Source organism: Scyliorhinus torazame, chromosome 19, assembly GCF_047496885.1.
Source record: "Scyliorhinus torazame isolate Kashiwa2021f chromosome 19, sScyTor2.1, whole genome shotgun sequence".
Taxonomy (NCBI): Eukaryota; Metazoa; Chordata; class Chondrichthyes; order Carcharhiniformes; family Scyliorhinidae; genus Scyliorhinus; species Scyliorhinus torazame.
In genome coordinates this window covers 85833213-85849815 of record NC_092725.1, presented here as the reverse complement: position 1 = coordinate 85849815, position 16603 = coordinate 85833213, and the positions used below count along the sequence as shown (strand labels likewise).

General features: G+C 46.6%; 1 protein-coding gene across 2 annotated transcripts in view; it reads left to right on the top strand.

Moving 5' to 3' along the window:
- The window catches only part of LOC140396278 (peptidyl-prolyl cis-trans isomerase FKBP4-like), a 47328-nt gene that overhangs the window by 8463 nt on the left and 22262 nt on the right, over positions 1–16603 (top strand). For both annotated transcript variants that reach the window (XM_072484674.1, XM_072484673.1), the window contains exons 5-7: positions 5186–5342; positions 12954–13044; positions 13913–13996. In XM_072484674.1, coding sequence (XP_072340775.1) covers positions 5186–5342; positions 12954–13044; positions 13913–13996 — 332 coding nt within the window. The remainder of the gene's footprint in view (positions 1–5185; positions 5343–12953; positions 13045–13912; positions 13997–16603) is intronic.

The window sequence follows — 16603 nt, the reverse complement described above, 5'->3', positions numbered from 1 at the left end:
GCAGTGGTTAGCACTGATGCCTCACAGCACCAGAGACCTGGATTCAATTCTGGCCTTGGGTGACTGTGTTGAGTTTGCACGTTCTCCCAGTATCTGCGTGGGATTTCTCCGGGTGATCCTGTTTCCTCCCACAATCCAAAGATGTGTGGGTTACAGGGATAGAACGGGGCAGTAGGCTCTTTCGGAGGATTGGTGCAGACTCGATGTGATAAATGGCCACCTGCACTGTAGGGGTTCTATGGAAAGCTCACAGGATCCATGATTTTATTGATAGAATCATCGCGTACAAAATAAATGAATTTGTTTAAACCTTTATAAATGCTGGTTAAACTTCAGTTGGCTCTGTGGCCAATTCTATACGCCACACTTTAGGAAGACTATCAAGTCCTTGGAGAATTTATTTGAATGGTAAAACCCCCAGTTATACAGAGAGACTTGAGAAACTGGGGTTGGTCTTACCACAATATGTTACAGTACAGATATTTTTTTTCAATTTAAAGTACCCAATTCATTTTTCTTAATTTAAGGGGCAATTTAGCATGGCCAATCTACCTAAGCTCCACATCTTTGGGTTTGTGGGGTGAGACACACACAGGCACGAGAAGAATGTGCAAACTTCACACAGACAGTGACCCGGGATCGAATTCGGGTCCTCCGTGCTGTGAGGCAGCAGTGCTAACCACTGCACCACCATGCTGCCCTTCAGTACGTTTATATTTTATTGTGGGAAGTGACTATTCCAGTGTTGCCTTGGTCAGTATCCCATCTTTCACCCTCCTGTGAATATGAGCTCATCTACAACTCTGCTGCACATATCTTAACTCGCAACAAGTCCTGTTCGTTCATCAATCTGGTGGCCACTTACATTGGCCACCAGTGCAGCAAGGCCTCAATCTTAAAATCGCCGTTGTGTTGAAATTTCACCATTCCTCACTCCTTCCTATGTGAACCAGGAACACTGTCAGTGCTTCTGACCCTGAATTGTGAGTGTTGGCCCCTGAAAGTAGTGTTAGCACTGTGTGCTTTCATTGACTGCCTGACAAAACACCAGATTCTATTACACGTTGAATTATTCTACAACAGCCAGGATCATATGACCTATTCCAGACAAACTGTTCGATTGGGTTGCATCTGCCACTTGGTTTCAAAGTGGAATGTCTGACCACAGTTAGCCTGGTGGGTTACAGGGACTGTATGTTTACTGAAAATGTAGCAGAAGATATATTTTGTAACCTGTGTTTTTCTTTTTGCCAAGAGCGATCTGTGTACATTTTGAAGATAAGTGGAGTGAAGGAGTATTGTATTATAAGTCAAACTTTTCATGTTTAGTGTTTTGTTGTTAAAGCTAATTAGAATTACTGTGACTGTTCATCCATGTTTTCTGAAAGAAAAATAACAGTTACGGTCTTTTGAGTCAGGGTTCCATTCTGGAATCTTCCCGTCCAGTCATAACACCAACTGGTATCGTAACACAAGGTATGGATAGAGAGCGTGGCACGGTAGCACAGTGTTGCCTCACAGCGCCAGGGACCCGGGTTCGATTCCCGGCTTGGGTCACTGTCTGTGCGGAGTCTGCATGTTCTCCCCGTGTCTGTGGTTTCCTCCGGTTCCTTCCACGAGCCCTGAAAGACGTGCTTGTTAGTTGAATTGGACATTCTGAATTCTCCCTCATTGTACCCGGGCAGGCGCCGAAGTATGCCGACTAGGGGATTTTTGCAGTATCTTCATTGCAGTGTTACTGTAAGCCTACTTGTGACACTAACGATTATTATTATTTTTTAAAAATATAAATTTAGAGTACCCAATTCATTTTTTCCAATTAAGGGACATTTTAGAGTGGCCAATCTGCCTACCCTGCACATCTCTGGGTTGTGGGAGCGAAACCCACGCAAACGTGGGGGGGGGGGAATGTGCAAACTCCAAAGGGGCAGTGACCCAGAGCTGGGATCGAACCTGGGACCTCGACGCCGTGAGGCAGCAGTGCTATCCACTGTGCTGCCCATGATTATTATTATTGCTGAGAGTCTTGATAAAGTTCAAAGGAGTGCTATGTAATTGCCTAGTTTGAAGCCTTTATTTACAATGATAGGCTTTGTGCTAGAACTATATTTATCTGAAAAAATGCAGACTGAGCGAATTCACTTGATGTCTGTAGTGGGGGAGGGAGAAATGTCATCATCTCTGCAGTGTGTATTGATTTGCTACAAACATTCAAAAATGAATTTGGGCAAGGCCTAACTGAGTGGCATCACAGCATTCAGAACTGGGGGCGGTATCACCCATTCCTGGGCCTCCTGCAACTTGTTTGCTCAGTTTCAGGGGTCAGGTGAATTTTCTAGAATTTCTTTCACCTTAAATTAAAGTAGTGCCTCTGCCGGAGGAGCGCATGGCCGGAGGTGGTAGGTGGGCCATTGTTTACTTAGCTTGCACCAGGACAATATGTAATAGGATTGGTGCCCCAGCTGGTCTTTGACTGTAATTTTCATTCTAATGTCTTTTTAGATGGAGAAGACCTTCCTGTTACTCCTAAAGTTGCCTTTTACTATAAAACCTGTATTTCCACTAGCCTTATTCCCACAGTTTAGTTTAAAGAAGTATTCCCGATTAATGTTTTTAATAATCGTAGAATTTACAGTGCAGAAGGAGGCCATTCAGCCCATCGAGTCTTGGCAAGAGCACCCTACTTAAGCCCACACCTCCACCCAATCCCTGTAACCCAGCAACCCCATCTAACCTAAGGGCAATTTATCATGGCCAATCCACCTAACCTGCACATCTTTGGACTGGGGGAGGAAACCAACGCAGGCACGAGGAGAACGTGCAGACTCTGCACAGACAGTGACCCAAGCGCGAATCGAACCTGAGACCCTGGTGCTGTAAAGCCATAGTACTGACCACTATGCTACCGTGCTGCCCCAATGTTTACTTAAGAGAGACTCTGCTCTGTTCTGTAATCCTCTTAAGTTTTGGTTTTGCCAGAGATATTCTCAGACCAAATGCAATAATGTGTATTCCAGTAAACTTAATGTGTTCAGTGTTGTATGACTTAGGGCTGGTTTAGCTCAGTGGACTAGACAGCTGGTTTGTAATGCAGAACAAGGCCAGCAGCGCGGGTTCAATTCCCGTACCAGCTTGCCCAAACTGGTGCCGGAATGTGGCGACAAGTGCTTTTCACAGTAACTTCATACTCATGACAATAAAAGATTATTACTATTAATATCTACGCAAGAGCAGCTTATGATATGAACTGAATGTTATGCACTTTCCGTGGTTCTGCTGGTACAGAAAGACAAGACCAGATATGAGTTGTTAAACTGCTTTATTTTGTAGCCAACAAATGAAAATATAGATTAACTGTTGCAATCAAGTTTTACAGATTTCACTTGATTTTCACTTGGCTACTAAGTAGCCATGTACTTAGTCCTATTAGTGGGCTGACTTCATTATTTTTGATATTATCTTCCCTTCTAGGCAACTCTGCACTGTTGAAACTGACCTTCTGTAACTTAGCTCCCAGCTCCAGGCCCATGTATGGACTTCAGCTGCTTATTTTAAAAAGATGGCTGACTGCCTAACATTTACCCCTCTTCTGAAAAATATCTTAAACTCCTTCCCTGTTCATGGATTTTTTTTGGTCCGTTTCCTGACGCATACCTGCTGAAAATATGCAAGGTTGAGTTTCGAATTATTGCCACCATAATGGTTGCAGTTCCCTTTAATAGGTTAAATTGATTAATATTCCTCATGGTGTGCACAACAATAAGGCTGGTTAATTCATTAACATGTCAACTCCTCGTCTCCCATTTCAGTGGCTGCAGTCTTGTGATATTTTAAACCTGGGGGAAAAGCCTAAATTCTAGCTTATTCTAGATCTTTTCTATGACAAAAGCTTTAGCTACGGGCTGGGAGGAACTCTAGTTTCTGTGTTACCGCAAGCTGAGGATTTGCCAGTGGCACTTGCTGTGTCCTGACAAGGAGAGACTTGCAACACTATATATAGGCTGAAAATGAGAAGCAAATCAGCATAGAAGCAGGAAATCTGCTAACCCTCTTCACCCTCATATTAGATGCCTCACATTGACCTGTTTGACATAGATTAAAGCTTCACAGGAGGTTTGGTCCCAATACATGCATTATGAAGGCCAAGGGAGTGAACACTGAAAAAATACCTGGGGTGGAGCCCAAAAGCAGACTAATGTCTAAATATGTCATGGGGCAAGTTAACCCCACACTGTGTTCCACTGCAGAGACAAAAGACCAGTTCCATGAGGCACTTGACATTGTCATCAGAAGAATCTCTATTACAGGACACCTGCTTTTGCCCTAAACTCTGGAATTCCTTTGCTACACTTCTCTACCTCGCTTTGTTCTTTTTAGGACACTAAAACCTACATCTGGGTCAGTTTTGGTCATCTGCCCTAATCTCCGATTTGACTTGGTGTCAGTTGTTTGCAATGCTCGATGAAGCAGTATTTTATTACATTAAAGTACTGTAAAATACAATTTGTTTTTGGTTCCCAGTTACCACTGGTATTTTGTTCTCTTCCTACAAATTGCAAAGTGATTTAAATAGACTACCATTTCCCTGTTATCCATTATAGTTTTGTCAACTGTTGACTCTAATATAGCCACAGTTCCCTTTAGCCTGCTTTCTCTATTTGGTAAAAATTTTATGACATCCTTTGCAATTTTCTTATTTACTTTTTGCAGCTCTTGTCATGCAGCACAATTTCATCCAAATAGTTTGTAAAAATATATTTGGAACACAAATAGAACCACTGTTCAATTGTTTGCAATTTTTAAAATGTCGTGGCTGCCACCGGAAATCAAGGAGTAGAAGCGGAGTGGCAGACCAACAATGATTGCCGCTTTGTGGAAAATCCAAGCCATTGTAATATACAACATTTTTATTAGATGGTTAGATGATCAAGCAATGCAACATTGTCCAGTCGATGTCGGTAGATTTTAAAAAAAAAAAACAAGAAACTAGCAATGTTTTATTTGCTAGTTCACTCAGAACTCAGACTTAAAAAGAAAGGACAGCCATTCAATTTCCCCATTTGAGTACAGACCACGTGAATGAAATGGAGTGTGCTTGAATCAAGGCAGCTGTTTGCTGCAGAAAACTGAGTGTAGGTATACGCAGATGATATTCCTTTAAACCATTCCCTTCTCTTTATTTCAGTCCATTTGGAAGGAAAATATCAGGGTACAACCTTTGACAGTCGAGATGTGTCATTTATCATTGGCGACGGTGAAGAACACAACGTTCCTCCAGGAATTGAGAAGGCATTACAAGAAATGGAAAAAGGAGAAGAGGCTATTATATCGCTAAAACCAAAGTAAGTTTAAATATAGCGCCTTTAGAGATCACTTATTCACTCCTGTCTAAAACAGTAGCCAAGCATTTTTATTGGGCAATGCAGATGAAGGGTGAAGATTGTTGGCCTCTCTAGGTTTGAAAGAGATAGGAGAGAAGACTAGGTGAACCAATAAATAATAGGTGGTCCCAGGTGTGTTTTTAAAACCCTGTTGAAAGCAGGTAGAATGGAACACTGAAGGGAATAGTTTCCTGAGAAGACAAGTAGGAGACAGTTTGGTGAGTAATTTTTAATGATCTAAAGGTGCAGGAAGATGAAAAAATGTGCAGAATAATATATTTGCTGCTTATGAGGAATTAGCAAGGGTATGGACCATGTGTCTACAATTAGTATCACTAAATAGTGGCCCTGGATGGAACACAAATTAACCCACCGGTGAGTCAGTTCTGCTAGGTAGTATTATTGATACACCTTCCATTACTTTGCTAATGATTGAGAGTAGACTGAAGCGGCAGCTGGGCAGAATGGATTTGTCCTGCTGTTTTGTGAACCGGATGTACCTAGGCAATTTTCCACTTTGCCAGGTACATCATTGAGAATGTTGGTGGAGACTCACCCTCTTGTTAGAAGCTTAATTGTTCCCCACCATTCATAACTGGATGTGGCAGGAGAGTAGAGCTTTGGTTGTGGGATTTCATGCTGCTTCCCATGTTTAGCATGCATGTAGTCTTATAGCATGCCGGGTCGGCACTTCATTTTTAGGTGTGCCTCATGCATGCTATTTGTTATGACCAGCCCCAGGTGAAATTCCCCCAAAGTTGTTGATCCATATGAAACCCTTCGATTTGTCACTGGGATAACCACCCCAAAATTGTTATCAACCCAGGTGAGGAGGTATGACTGGCTCCATGGGCGTCATTCTCGGACCCCCCCCGGCCGGGTTGGAGAATCGCCGGGGGCTGCCGTGAATCCCGCCCCCGTCGGTTGCCGAAGTCTCCGGTACCGGATTTCGGCGGGGGCAGGAATCTGGCCGCGCCAGTTGCCCCCCCCCCCCCCCCCCTGGATTCTCCGGCCCGTATGGGCCGAAGTCCCGCCGATAAATTGCCTGTCCCGCCGGTGTGGATTAAACCACCTTTTGAACGGTGGGACAAGGCGGCGTGGGCGGGCTCTGGGGTCCTGGGGGGGGGGGGGCGCGGGGCGATCTGGCCCCGGGGGGTACCCCCATGGTGGCCTGGCCCGCGATCGGGGCCCACCGATCCGCGGGTGGGCCTCTGCCGTGGAGGCACTCTTTCCCTTCCGCCTCCGCCGCGGTCTCCACCATGGCGGAGGCGGAAGAGACTCCCTCCACTGCGCATGCGGGAAACTTTCAGCTGACGCTCCCGCGCATGCGCCGCCCCAACATGTCATTTCCGCGCCAGCTGGCGGGGCAACAAAGGCCGTTTCCGCCAGCTGGCGGGGCGGAAATTCCTCCGGCGTCGGCCTAGCCCCTCAATGTTGGGGCTCGGCCCCCAAAGATGCGGAGCATTCTGCACCTTTGGGGTGGCGTGATGCCCGTCTGATTGGTGCAGTTTTGGGCGCCAGTCGGCGGACATCGCGCCGTTTCGGGAGAATTTCGCCCCTGGTCTTTATTCAACCCACCCTCTGCTGGTAGGAACAAAGATTTAATCTAACAAGGTTCCCTTTCTCTTGGATACCTTTCCCAGACCCAGTAGTTATGTTTCAAAAGGAACCAATTTATCCAGATTTTCTTGAGTTAAGATAGAGCAAGTATCTAAAAAGGCAAGGAAAAATGGTAAAACACAAGCATCTACATTCATGCAGATTAGAAGTAATAATTTGGTCCAACTGTAAGTAAATATAAATAAAAGTTATCCAGAACAGTCCTGGAGTTACGAGGAGCAGATAATGTGCATTGCTTCCATTCGGATTGATTTCAGTATAATTATATTCTGGTGAATAGTTGATTCTTCAGGTGTTCTGTGGTTTGGTAGAGAGATTTCAGTTCTTTTTCCAGATGTGATCTATTGGTTGATCGACCTCTACCGTCAAGAGTATTTTGAATGTTCGTGGATGAGATAGCCATTATGTTATTTTGTCTTTACCAGAAATAATCTGTTTTTGGATTATTTTACAATTACCTTGTCTGGAACCACAGGGAGAACTTGCTTCTATTGTTCTTTAGAGAAAGAGGGGCGCAGCAGATACTTGGGAAATCCACAACCTCAAGGTTCTCCATCCTGACTTGGAAATAAATTGCCGTTCCTTCATTTCCGCCTGGTCAAAATCCTGTAATTTCCCCCCGAATAGCGCAGTGGGTGCACATGTACCTCAGAGACTGCACCTAGGGCAGGGTAATAAACACTGGACTAGCCAGCAATGCCCATATCCCATCAAATTAATTTTATTAAAAACTCTGCAGCCATTCCTGTCACTGTCTAGCTTTGCATTCTCAGCTGTCTTTTGAGGTCCATTTAAAAAAAAATAAAACTCGGCTGTGTGAGAGTCCCATTATGGGCTCATTTAGCATGATGTTTCTCGGTGCCTACAGCACCGATAACTACCTCACTATTAAACGGCACTAAAAATTACAGTACCCAATTATTTTTTCCCAATTTGGCCAATCCACGTAACCTGTACATCTTTTGGGTTGTGGGGTGAGAGCCACACACACTGAGGTAATGTGCAAACTCCTCATTGACAGTGACTCGGGGCTGGGAACGAATCCGGGTTCTCAGCATCGTAGGCAGCAATGATAACCACTGCGCCAACGTGCAGCCCCTGACGGCACCTTTTTTTTTGGTCTCATCGAGGCAGCACTTGCCTTCATTTACAGCGCTGTTGAGCTCAATTCGTCAGTGCAGGAAGAGATTGGTGTGCCATATTTAATTGAAGCCCTGATCTCCCACCCCTCAACCGCCACAACGTACCTATATTAGGGGTCCTTGAGCCCCATCTCATAAGGGCAGGGCACCCCAGGGCTCGATCCTTAGCACGGACAACCTTCACATTGTGCTGCCCAGGCACCCTGGTAGTGCCAGGAATATCGGGTAGCAGTGCCAGGGTACCAACCTGCCCAGAACCTGACCACTCTGGGCCTCCAACACCATCCAGGTGCCGTTGCACCTGGTCCATGTTTGTTTGGATCAGTACTAAATGGGGCCACCGCAAATTCTCCGAGGTACAGGCGTTTGAGCCCAAGCTTCGGGAGCATCGGATGCAGACATATTGAAGTGAGGCAAACTGGTCACTTAAATATGTAAATCTGGATTTTGCCCAGTGAGGGTGAGATTCAGATCACAAGTCTCAAGATCTTGTTCGAGAAGCCTCTCTGTTCAATCACGTGCCAGGTTTTTCTTTGTAAAGTCCAATATTTACATGTATAAATCCATTTTTCTTTTCTTCTCCATCATAAGCTATTGTGCAAGCAGGGTTGATCCCTTGACTTGATGGCAATGGTTGACAAAACAAAGAACAAAGAAATGTACAGCACAGGAACAGGCCCTTCGGCCCTCCAAGCCTGTGCCGACCATGCTGCCCGACTAAACTACAATCTTCTACACTTCATGGGTCCGTATCCCTCTATTCCCATCCTATTCATGTATTTGTCAAGATGCCCCTTAAATGTCACTATCGTCCCTACTTCCACCACCTCCTCCGGTAGCGAGTTCCAGGCACCCACTACCCTCTGCGTAAAAAACTTGCCTCGTACATCTACTCTAAACCTTGCCCCTCTCACCTTAAACCTATGCCCCCTAGTAATTGACCCCTCTACCCCGGGGAAAAGCCTCTGACTATCCACTCTGTCTATGCCCCTCGTAATTTTGTAGATCTCTATCAGGTCGCCCCTCAACCTCCTTCGTTCCAGTGAGAACAAACCGAGTTTATTCAACTGCTCCTCATAGCTAATGCCCTCCATACCAGGGGGTGTTCCAGGCCATGAGTTTACACATGATGCAATACAATTCTGCTGATGACCCACAGCGCCTCATGGATGCCCAGTTTGAAGCTGCTAGACCTATTCTGAATAAATCCCATTTAGCACCGTAGTACGTATCACAGTGGAAAGTGTCCTCCAGTGTGAAGCAAAAATGTTGTCACCATAAATACTGTACAGTGACCACTTTCACCCATACTGTCATTGACCGATGTATCTGCAACGGGTGAATTGTTGATAATGAGGCCTAATTCGATTTTCCCCTTTGTGTTTGTTCGCTCATTACCTGCTGCAGGCCCCATCTGACAACTGTGCCCTTCAGTACTTGGCCAACAATAGTAGTACTGTTGAGCAATTTTACTAATGACTATATTCTGTTCACTTGCTACCTCCATTAATTCTTTCAAGTGGTGTTCAATGTGGGGGCATGATTCATCAACTGGGGGAGGACTATTGGTGGTCCATCAACAGGGTGTCCATCCTTGGCCTGATCTCATGGGGCACAAAGTCATTGTTTGGTTCTTGCAGGTCCACTCCTTCCTGTTTTGCCACCACCTAGTCATGGGTTTGCCAGTGTAATAGATCAAATTCAGGAATGGTGACGGAGGAGTCTGGGACATCGGCTGTAAGGTATCATTCAGGAGCAGGCCATGTCAGGTTGTTGCATGGCAGTTCTATTAATTTTGGCACAAATTTCCAGATGTAACTGAGGATGATTTTGCAGGGTTGACTGAGCTAGGGTGTGCCTGTGTCATGTGCAGTATCATTGACGATACAGGGTGGTCCATCAGTTTTATTCATGTGGTTTTATAAAGCTAACTGGATTGCAAGGCCTTTTAGAGAACAGATAAGAGTCAACCACAGTAGGGAAGACATATGGAAGCCAGACTGGCTAAGGACAGCAGATTTCCTCCCCTAAAGGACGTTAGTGAATCAGACGGCATCAACAGGAGCTTCATGATCACCATTGCTGGTATAAAAATTTTAATTTGAAATTCATTTAATGAACTGATTGTAAATCCCCATGGTGGGATCTAAGCTCTGGATCATTAGTCCAGGTTTTTGGAGTGCTAGTTCAGTATTACAGATGTAATAACTGTACGAACTACTGCCCTTGTTAAGGGTACCAGAGTGGCATCAAGAAAGCTGAGTAAAGTAAAGTTAGCGGGTATCAGGGGAAACCCTTAGTGTCTGGTGTCTTACCTCGTACAAAGGAAGGTGGCTGTGGTTACTTGGTACTATTAAGTAACTTCCCCCTCCCCATCCTGCACCATCTTTCCAGCCACGCATTCAGCTGTCTTATCCTCCAATTTCTATACTCTTGTGGCGCTGGGAATAATCAGAGATCAATTTCTGCCTTGCTCCCTAAATTCTGATACCCACCTACATGGGTACCAATGTGAACCATGACCTCTGTTATTCACACCCCCCAACCCCCAGAAGAATGTCCTGCAGCCACTCTGTGATATCCTTGGCCCTGGCACCAGGGATGCAACATCGCCCTCCCCTCTTGAGTTTTGCTCATTTGTCCATGTTTGGACAAAGGCTGTAATGAGGTTTGGAGCTGAGTAGACCTGGCCGAACCCAAACTGAACAAAAAACAATGAACAAGAGTTCCATTTGAGAATTGAACTTGATTCAAAATGGCCCAGGGCATACAACTGTGCACAATGGTTTTAATATAAAAATTGTTGTCATGGGAGGACTGGAGAATAGCCAATGTTGTTCCTCTGTTTAAGAAGGGTAGCAAGGATAATCCCGGGAACTACAGGCCGGTGAGCCTTACTTCAGTGGTAGGGAAATTACTGGAGAGAATTCTTCGAGACAGGATCTACTCCCATTTGGAAGCAAATGGACGTATTAATGAGAGGCAGCATGGTTTTGTGAAGGGGAGGTCGTGTCTCACTAACTTGATAGAGTTTTTCGAGGAGGTCACTAAGATGATTGATGCAGGTAGGGCTGTAGATGTTGTCTCTATGGACTTCAGTAAGGCCTTTGACAAGGTCCCTCATGGTAGACTAGTACAAAAGGTGAAGTCACACTGGATCAGGGGTGAGCTGGCAAGGTGGATACAGAACTGGCTAGGCCACAGAAGGCAGAGAGTAGCAATGGAGGGATGCTTTTCTAATTGGAGAGCTGTGACCAGTGGTGTTCCACAGGGATCAGTGCTGGGACCTTTGCTGTTTGTAGGAAAATGTAACTGGTCTGATTAGTAAGTTTGCAGACGACACAAAGGTTGGTGGAATTGCGGATAGCGATGAGGACTGTCGGAGGATACAGCAGGATTTAGATTGTCTGGAGACTTGGGCGGAGAGATGGCAGATGGAGTTTAATCCGGACAAATGTGAGGAAGGCCTAATGCAGGTAGGGAATATACAGTGAATGGTAGAACCCTCAAGAGTATTGAAAGTCAAAGAGATCTAGGAGTACAGGTCCACAGGTCATTGAAAGGGGCAACACAGGTGGAGAAGGTAGTCAAGAAGGCATACGGCATGCTTGCCTTCATTGGCCGGGGCATTGAGTATAAGAATTGGCAAGTCATGTTGCAGCTGTATAGAACCTTAGTTAGGCCACACTTGGAGTATAGTGTTCAATTCTGGTCGCCACACTACCAGAAGGATGTGGAGGCTTTAGAGAGGGTGCAGAAGAGATTTACCAGAATGTTGCCTGGTATGGAGGGCATTAGCTATGAGGAGCGGTTGAATAAACTCGGTTTGTTCTCACTGGAACGAAGGAGGTTGAGGGGAGACCTGATAGAGGTATACAAAATTATGAGGGGCATAGACAGAGTGGATAGTCAGAGGCTTTTCCCCAGGGTAGAGGGGTCAATTACTAGGGGGCATAGGTTTAAGGTGAGAGGGGCAAGGTTTAGAGTAGATGTACGAGGCAAGTTTTTTACGCAGAGGGTAGTGGGTGCCTGGAACTTGCGATCGGAGGAGGGAGTGGAAGCAGGGACGATAGGGACATTTAAGGGGCATCTTGACAAATATATGAATAGGATGGGAATAGAAGGATACGGACCCAGGAAGTGTAGAAGATTGTAGTTTAGTCGGGCAGCATGGTCGGCACGGGCTTGGAGGGCCGAAGGGCCTGTTCCTGTGCTGTACATTTCTTTGTTCTTTGGATGGACGGTTTTGTCAAATCTATTTTTGTAAAGCAGCAGGATGGCTGAGAACAGGGATTTGTTTTGCAATATCCAGAATTGAAGAAACTAAAGCTGTAACCAAAAGTTCAGCAAATTGGAGAGACATACACACTAAAAAAATACTGGTAGCAAAATGGGAAGTCAAGAGCCACCATTTCCAAAAGGTGCTGGTCATGAAATGTCATATTCTTGAGAAACTGATGTTGAAGAATTGCAATAAATAAATTTACACTTCATCAAATGGAATTGAGAAGACCCAGGTAATTCAGCTAATGCACTGCTTGAAGAATGGAAGTTGAATGCCTTGATGGTGATTGATTTGAAAGGGGTTGCTAAATTGAAATGGGACTTATTAGTCCTATTGAAGAGAAGAAGGTAGAATCCTTAGGTCTGTAAGTTGTAATAAGGAATCAATGGTTTACATTTAAAAACATCCTGGGGATGAGTGACTGGGTGAGACATAAGGAGTAAGGATTATTTATGAATAGAATCACAGATTATGGCATTTGGTGATTCTTTTGAATACGTCTCTGACCTAGTGTTGTTCATATAGGTATGGATTTGGTGAATCCGGAAACTCAAAATTGAACATCCCGCCAAGTGCAAACCTGGTGTATGAACTTGTATTGAAAAACTTTGAAAAGGTAAGAAACCGCCAGATTCCTACTTGTCTTGAGGCACCAGATATTCTACTGCACGTTGTCTGCATTGAAATTAACACCTTAACTGACCTGAGTGTTGACCAGATTAATTTTATTCCAGACTGTATACAACATGGTTGTTCTGAGGAGAAGAGGCCAATCAAACATTAGAAACCAAAAGAGAAAATGCTGGAAAATCTCAGCAGGTCTGGCAGCATCTGTAGGGAGAGAAAAGAGCTAATTTGAGTACAGGTGACCCTTTGTCAAAGCCTTGTAGTCGAAATGTTAGCTCTTTTCTCTCCCTACAGATGCTACCAGATCTGCTTGAGATTTCCAAGCATTTTCTCTTTTGGTTTCAGATTCCAGCATCCGCAGTAATTTTGCTTTTATCTAATTATCATTACAACTCTTATGTATATTCTGGAAAAGTTGGGAGAAACCACCCTCAAAGTTTCAACTTCTAATGTGAGGAAGTTGGATGGGATGGTGGGTGTTCAATCATTTGTGGTAAAATATTTGTCAGGAGGATGTCGCAGCAAATCCTGTCCTTGCCTACTGATAATTTTTATGCACTTTGCAGCACAGGTTATTCGATAATCACCAGAAATTCAAATCCTGGGGGTCTATTTTTTTTCCATGGCTCATTCCGATTGGAGTATATCTATGACTCTGAAGAAGAGTCATGCAGGCTCGGAACGTTAATGCTATTTTCCCTCTCTACAGATGCTACCAGACATTCTGAGTTTTTTCTGTATTTTCTGTTTGTTTCAGATTCCAGCATCCGCAGTATTTTGTTTTAGATCGGTGACTGGTTGTCCCTGTAGTAGTTTTTAAATTATGTATGAAAATTTTTTTGAAAATATTTTATCAGGCAAAAGAGTCTTGGGAAATGAACACCGATGAGAAGCTGGAGCAGTCGCTCATTGTCAAAGAGAAGGGAACGTTGTATTTCAAGGTAATACGATTAGAGTTAAAACATGTTTTCCTGGGTCTTAGATAACCCACTCGTTGCTGGTATTAGTCCAGTAAGCCTTCTCTGAACTGTTTCCAATACATTTACGTCTTGAATAATGAGGCCAATACTGTACAGAGTACTGCAAATCTGGGGCGACATTCTCCGACCCCCTGCCGGGTCGGAGAATCGCCGGGGGCTGGCGTGAATCCTGCCCCCGCCGGTTGCCGAAGTCTCCGGCACCGGATATTCGGCGAGGACGGGAATCGCGCCGTGCCGGTTGGCGCCCCCCCCCCCCGCTCTATTCTCCGGCCCGGATGGGCCGAAGTCCTGCCGATAAATTGCCTGTCCCGCCGGCGTAAATTAAATCACCTACCTTACCGGCGGGACAAGGCGGCGGGCTCCGGGGTCCTGGGGGGGGGGCGCGGGGCGACCTGGCCCCGGGGGTGCCCCCACGGTGGCCTGGCCCGCGATCGGGGCCCACCGATCCGCGGGCGGGCCTGTGCCATGGGGGCACTCTTTCCCTTCCGCCTCCACCATGGCGGAGGTGGAAGAGGCTCCCTCCACTGCGCATGCGTGGGAAACTGTCAGCTGACGCTCCCGCGCATGCGCCGCCCGGAGATGTCATTTTCGCGCCAGCTGGCGGGGCAACAAGGGCCGTATCCGCCAGCTGGCGGGGCGGAAATTCCTCCGGCGTCGGCCTAGCCCCTCAATGTTGGGGCTCAGCCCCCAAAGATGCGGAGCATTCCGCACCTTTGGGGCGGCGCGATGCCCGTCTTGATTGGCGCCAGTCGGCGGATATCGCGCCGTTTGCGGAGAATTTCACCCCTGGTTTCACCGGTGTCCAGTTCAACTGAAGCAAAAACCCAAAACTCATTACTTCTGTATTCAATCACCCTTGCAATAATTTCTTTTTTTAAATTTAGAGTAACCAATTCATTTTTTCCCAATTAGGGACAATTTATCGTGGCCAATCCATCTACCCTGTACATCTTTTGGGTTGTAGGGGTGAAACTCATGCAAACACGGGGAGAATGTGCAAACTCACTCCATACGGACAGTGACCCAGAGCCGGGATCGAACCTGGGACCTTGGCGCCATAAGGGAGCAGTGCTATCCACCTGAGCTACCGTGCTGCCCTTCCTCCCCCCACCCCTTGCAATAATGATAACATTATAAAGTCATAGAGTTTTACAGTACATAGAGTTCTACAGCCATTAAACACCTATCCTAGATTCAGCTGACTTACGGGAGTGTCATGGGGGGAGTAAAATGGCTATATGAGGATCGGGGGGGGGGAGAGAGAGAGAGAGACTGGGTTGCTGCTGCATTGGCCAAAGGGGAGCTGGAGGTAGGAGAGGTAGTCGGGACGGGAGTCCGCCGCCTGAGGGACTGGAGGGTGCGGGAGGCACGGGCACGTGGCTGGCCTAGAAAAGGAGATGGCTAGTCGGCGGGGGGAGTAGCGCCCTGATCCGGCTGATAACTTGGAATGTGAGGGGCCTGAACGGGCCGGTCAAGAGGGCCTGGTTGTTCGCGCACTTCAAGGGACTGAAGGCAGACGTGGTTATGCTCCAGGAGACGCATCTGAAGGTGACAGATCAGGTTAGGCTGTGAAAGGGATGGGTAGGGCAGGTCTTTCACTCCGGGCTGGATGCGAAGAACAGGGGTTGCAATACTGGTGGGGAAACGAGTGTCGTTCGAGGCACTGAATATTGTAGCGGATAATGGAGGTCGATATGTGATGATGAGTGGTAGGTTGCAGGGGGTGCGGGCGGTACTGGTGAACGTATATGCCCCGAATTGGGATGATGCCGGATTTATGAAACGCATGCTGGGTCGGATTCCGGATCTGGAGGTAGGAAGCTTGATAATGGGGGGGGGACTTCCAACACGGTGCTGGACCCAGCACTGGACCGTTCTAGGTCCAGGATGGGTAAGAGGCCAAGGTGCTCAGGGGGTTTATGGACCAGATGGGGGGAGTGGATCCATGGAGGTTTGCCAGGCCGCTGGCCAGGGAATTTTCCTATTTTTTCCCACGTCCATAGAGCCTACTCCCGGATAGATTTTTTTCATCTTGAGTAGGGCGCTAATGTCAAGTGGAGGGAACGGAATATTCGGCCATAGCCATCTCGGACCACGCCCCGCATTGGGTGGAGCTGGATTTGGGGGAAGAGAGGGACCAGCGCCCGCTGTGTCGCCTCGATGTAGGACTGTTGGTGGATGAGGGGGGGTGCGGGGGTGTATTGAAAGATACTTGGAGGCCAATGGGGAGGTGCAGGTGGGGGTTGTCTGGGAGGCGTTGAAGGCGGTGGTCAGGGGAGAGCTAATCTCAATTCGGGCTCACAGGGAGAAGAGAGAGAGGAGGGGGAGGTTGGTGGGGAGATTTTAAGGGTGGACAGGAGTTATGCAGAGGCCCCCGAGGAGGGGCTACTTAGGGAGCGACGGAACCTCCAGACGGAATCGACCTGATGACCACGGGGGAAGTAGAGGCACAGTGGAGGAAAGCGCAAGGGGCGGCGTATGAGTATGGGGAGAAGGCGAGTCGGATGCTGGCACATCAGCTTCGTAAGAGGGAGGCAGCGAGGGAGATTGGTGGAGTTAGGGATAGAG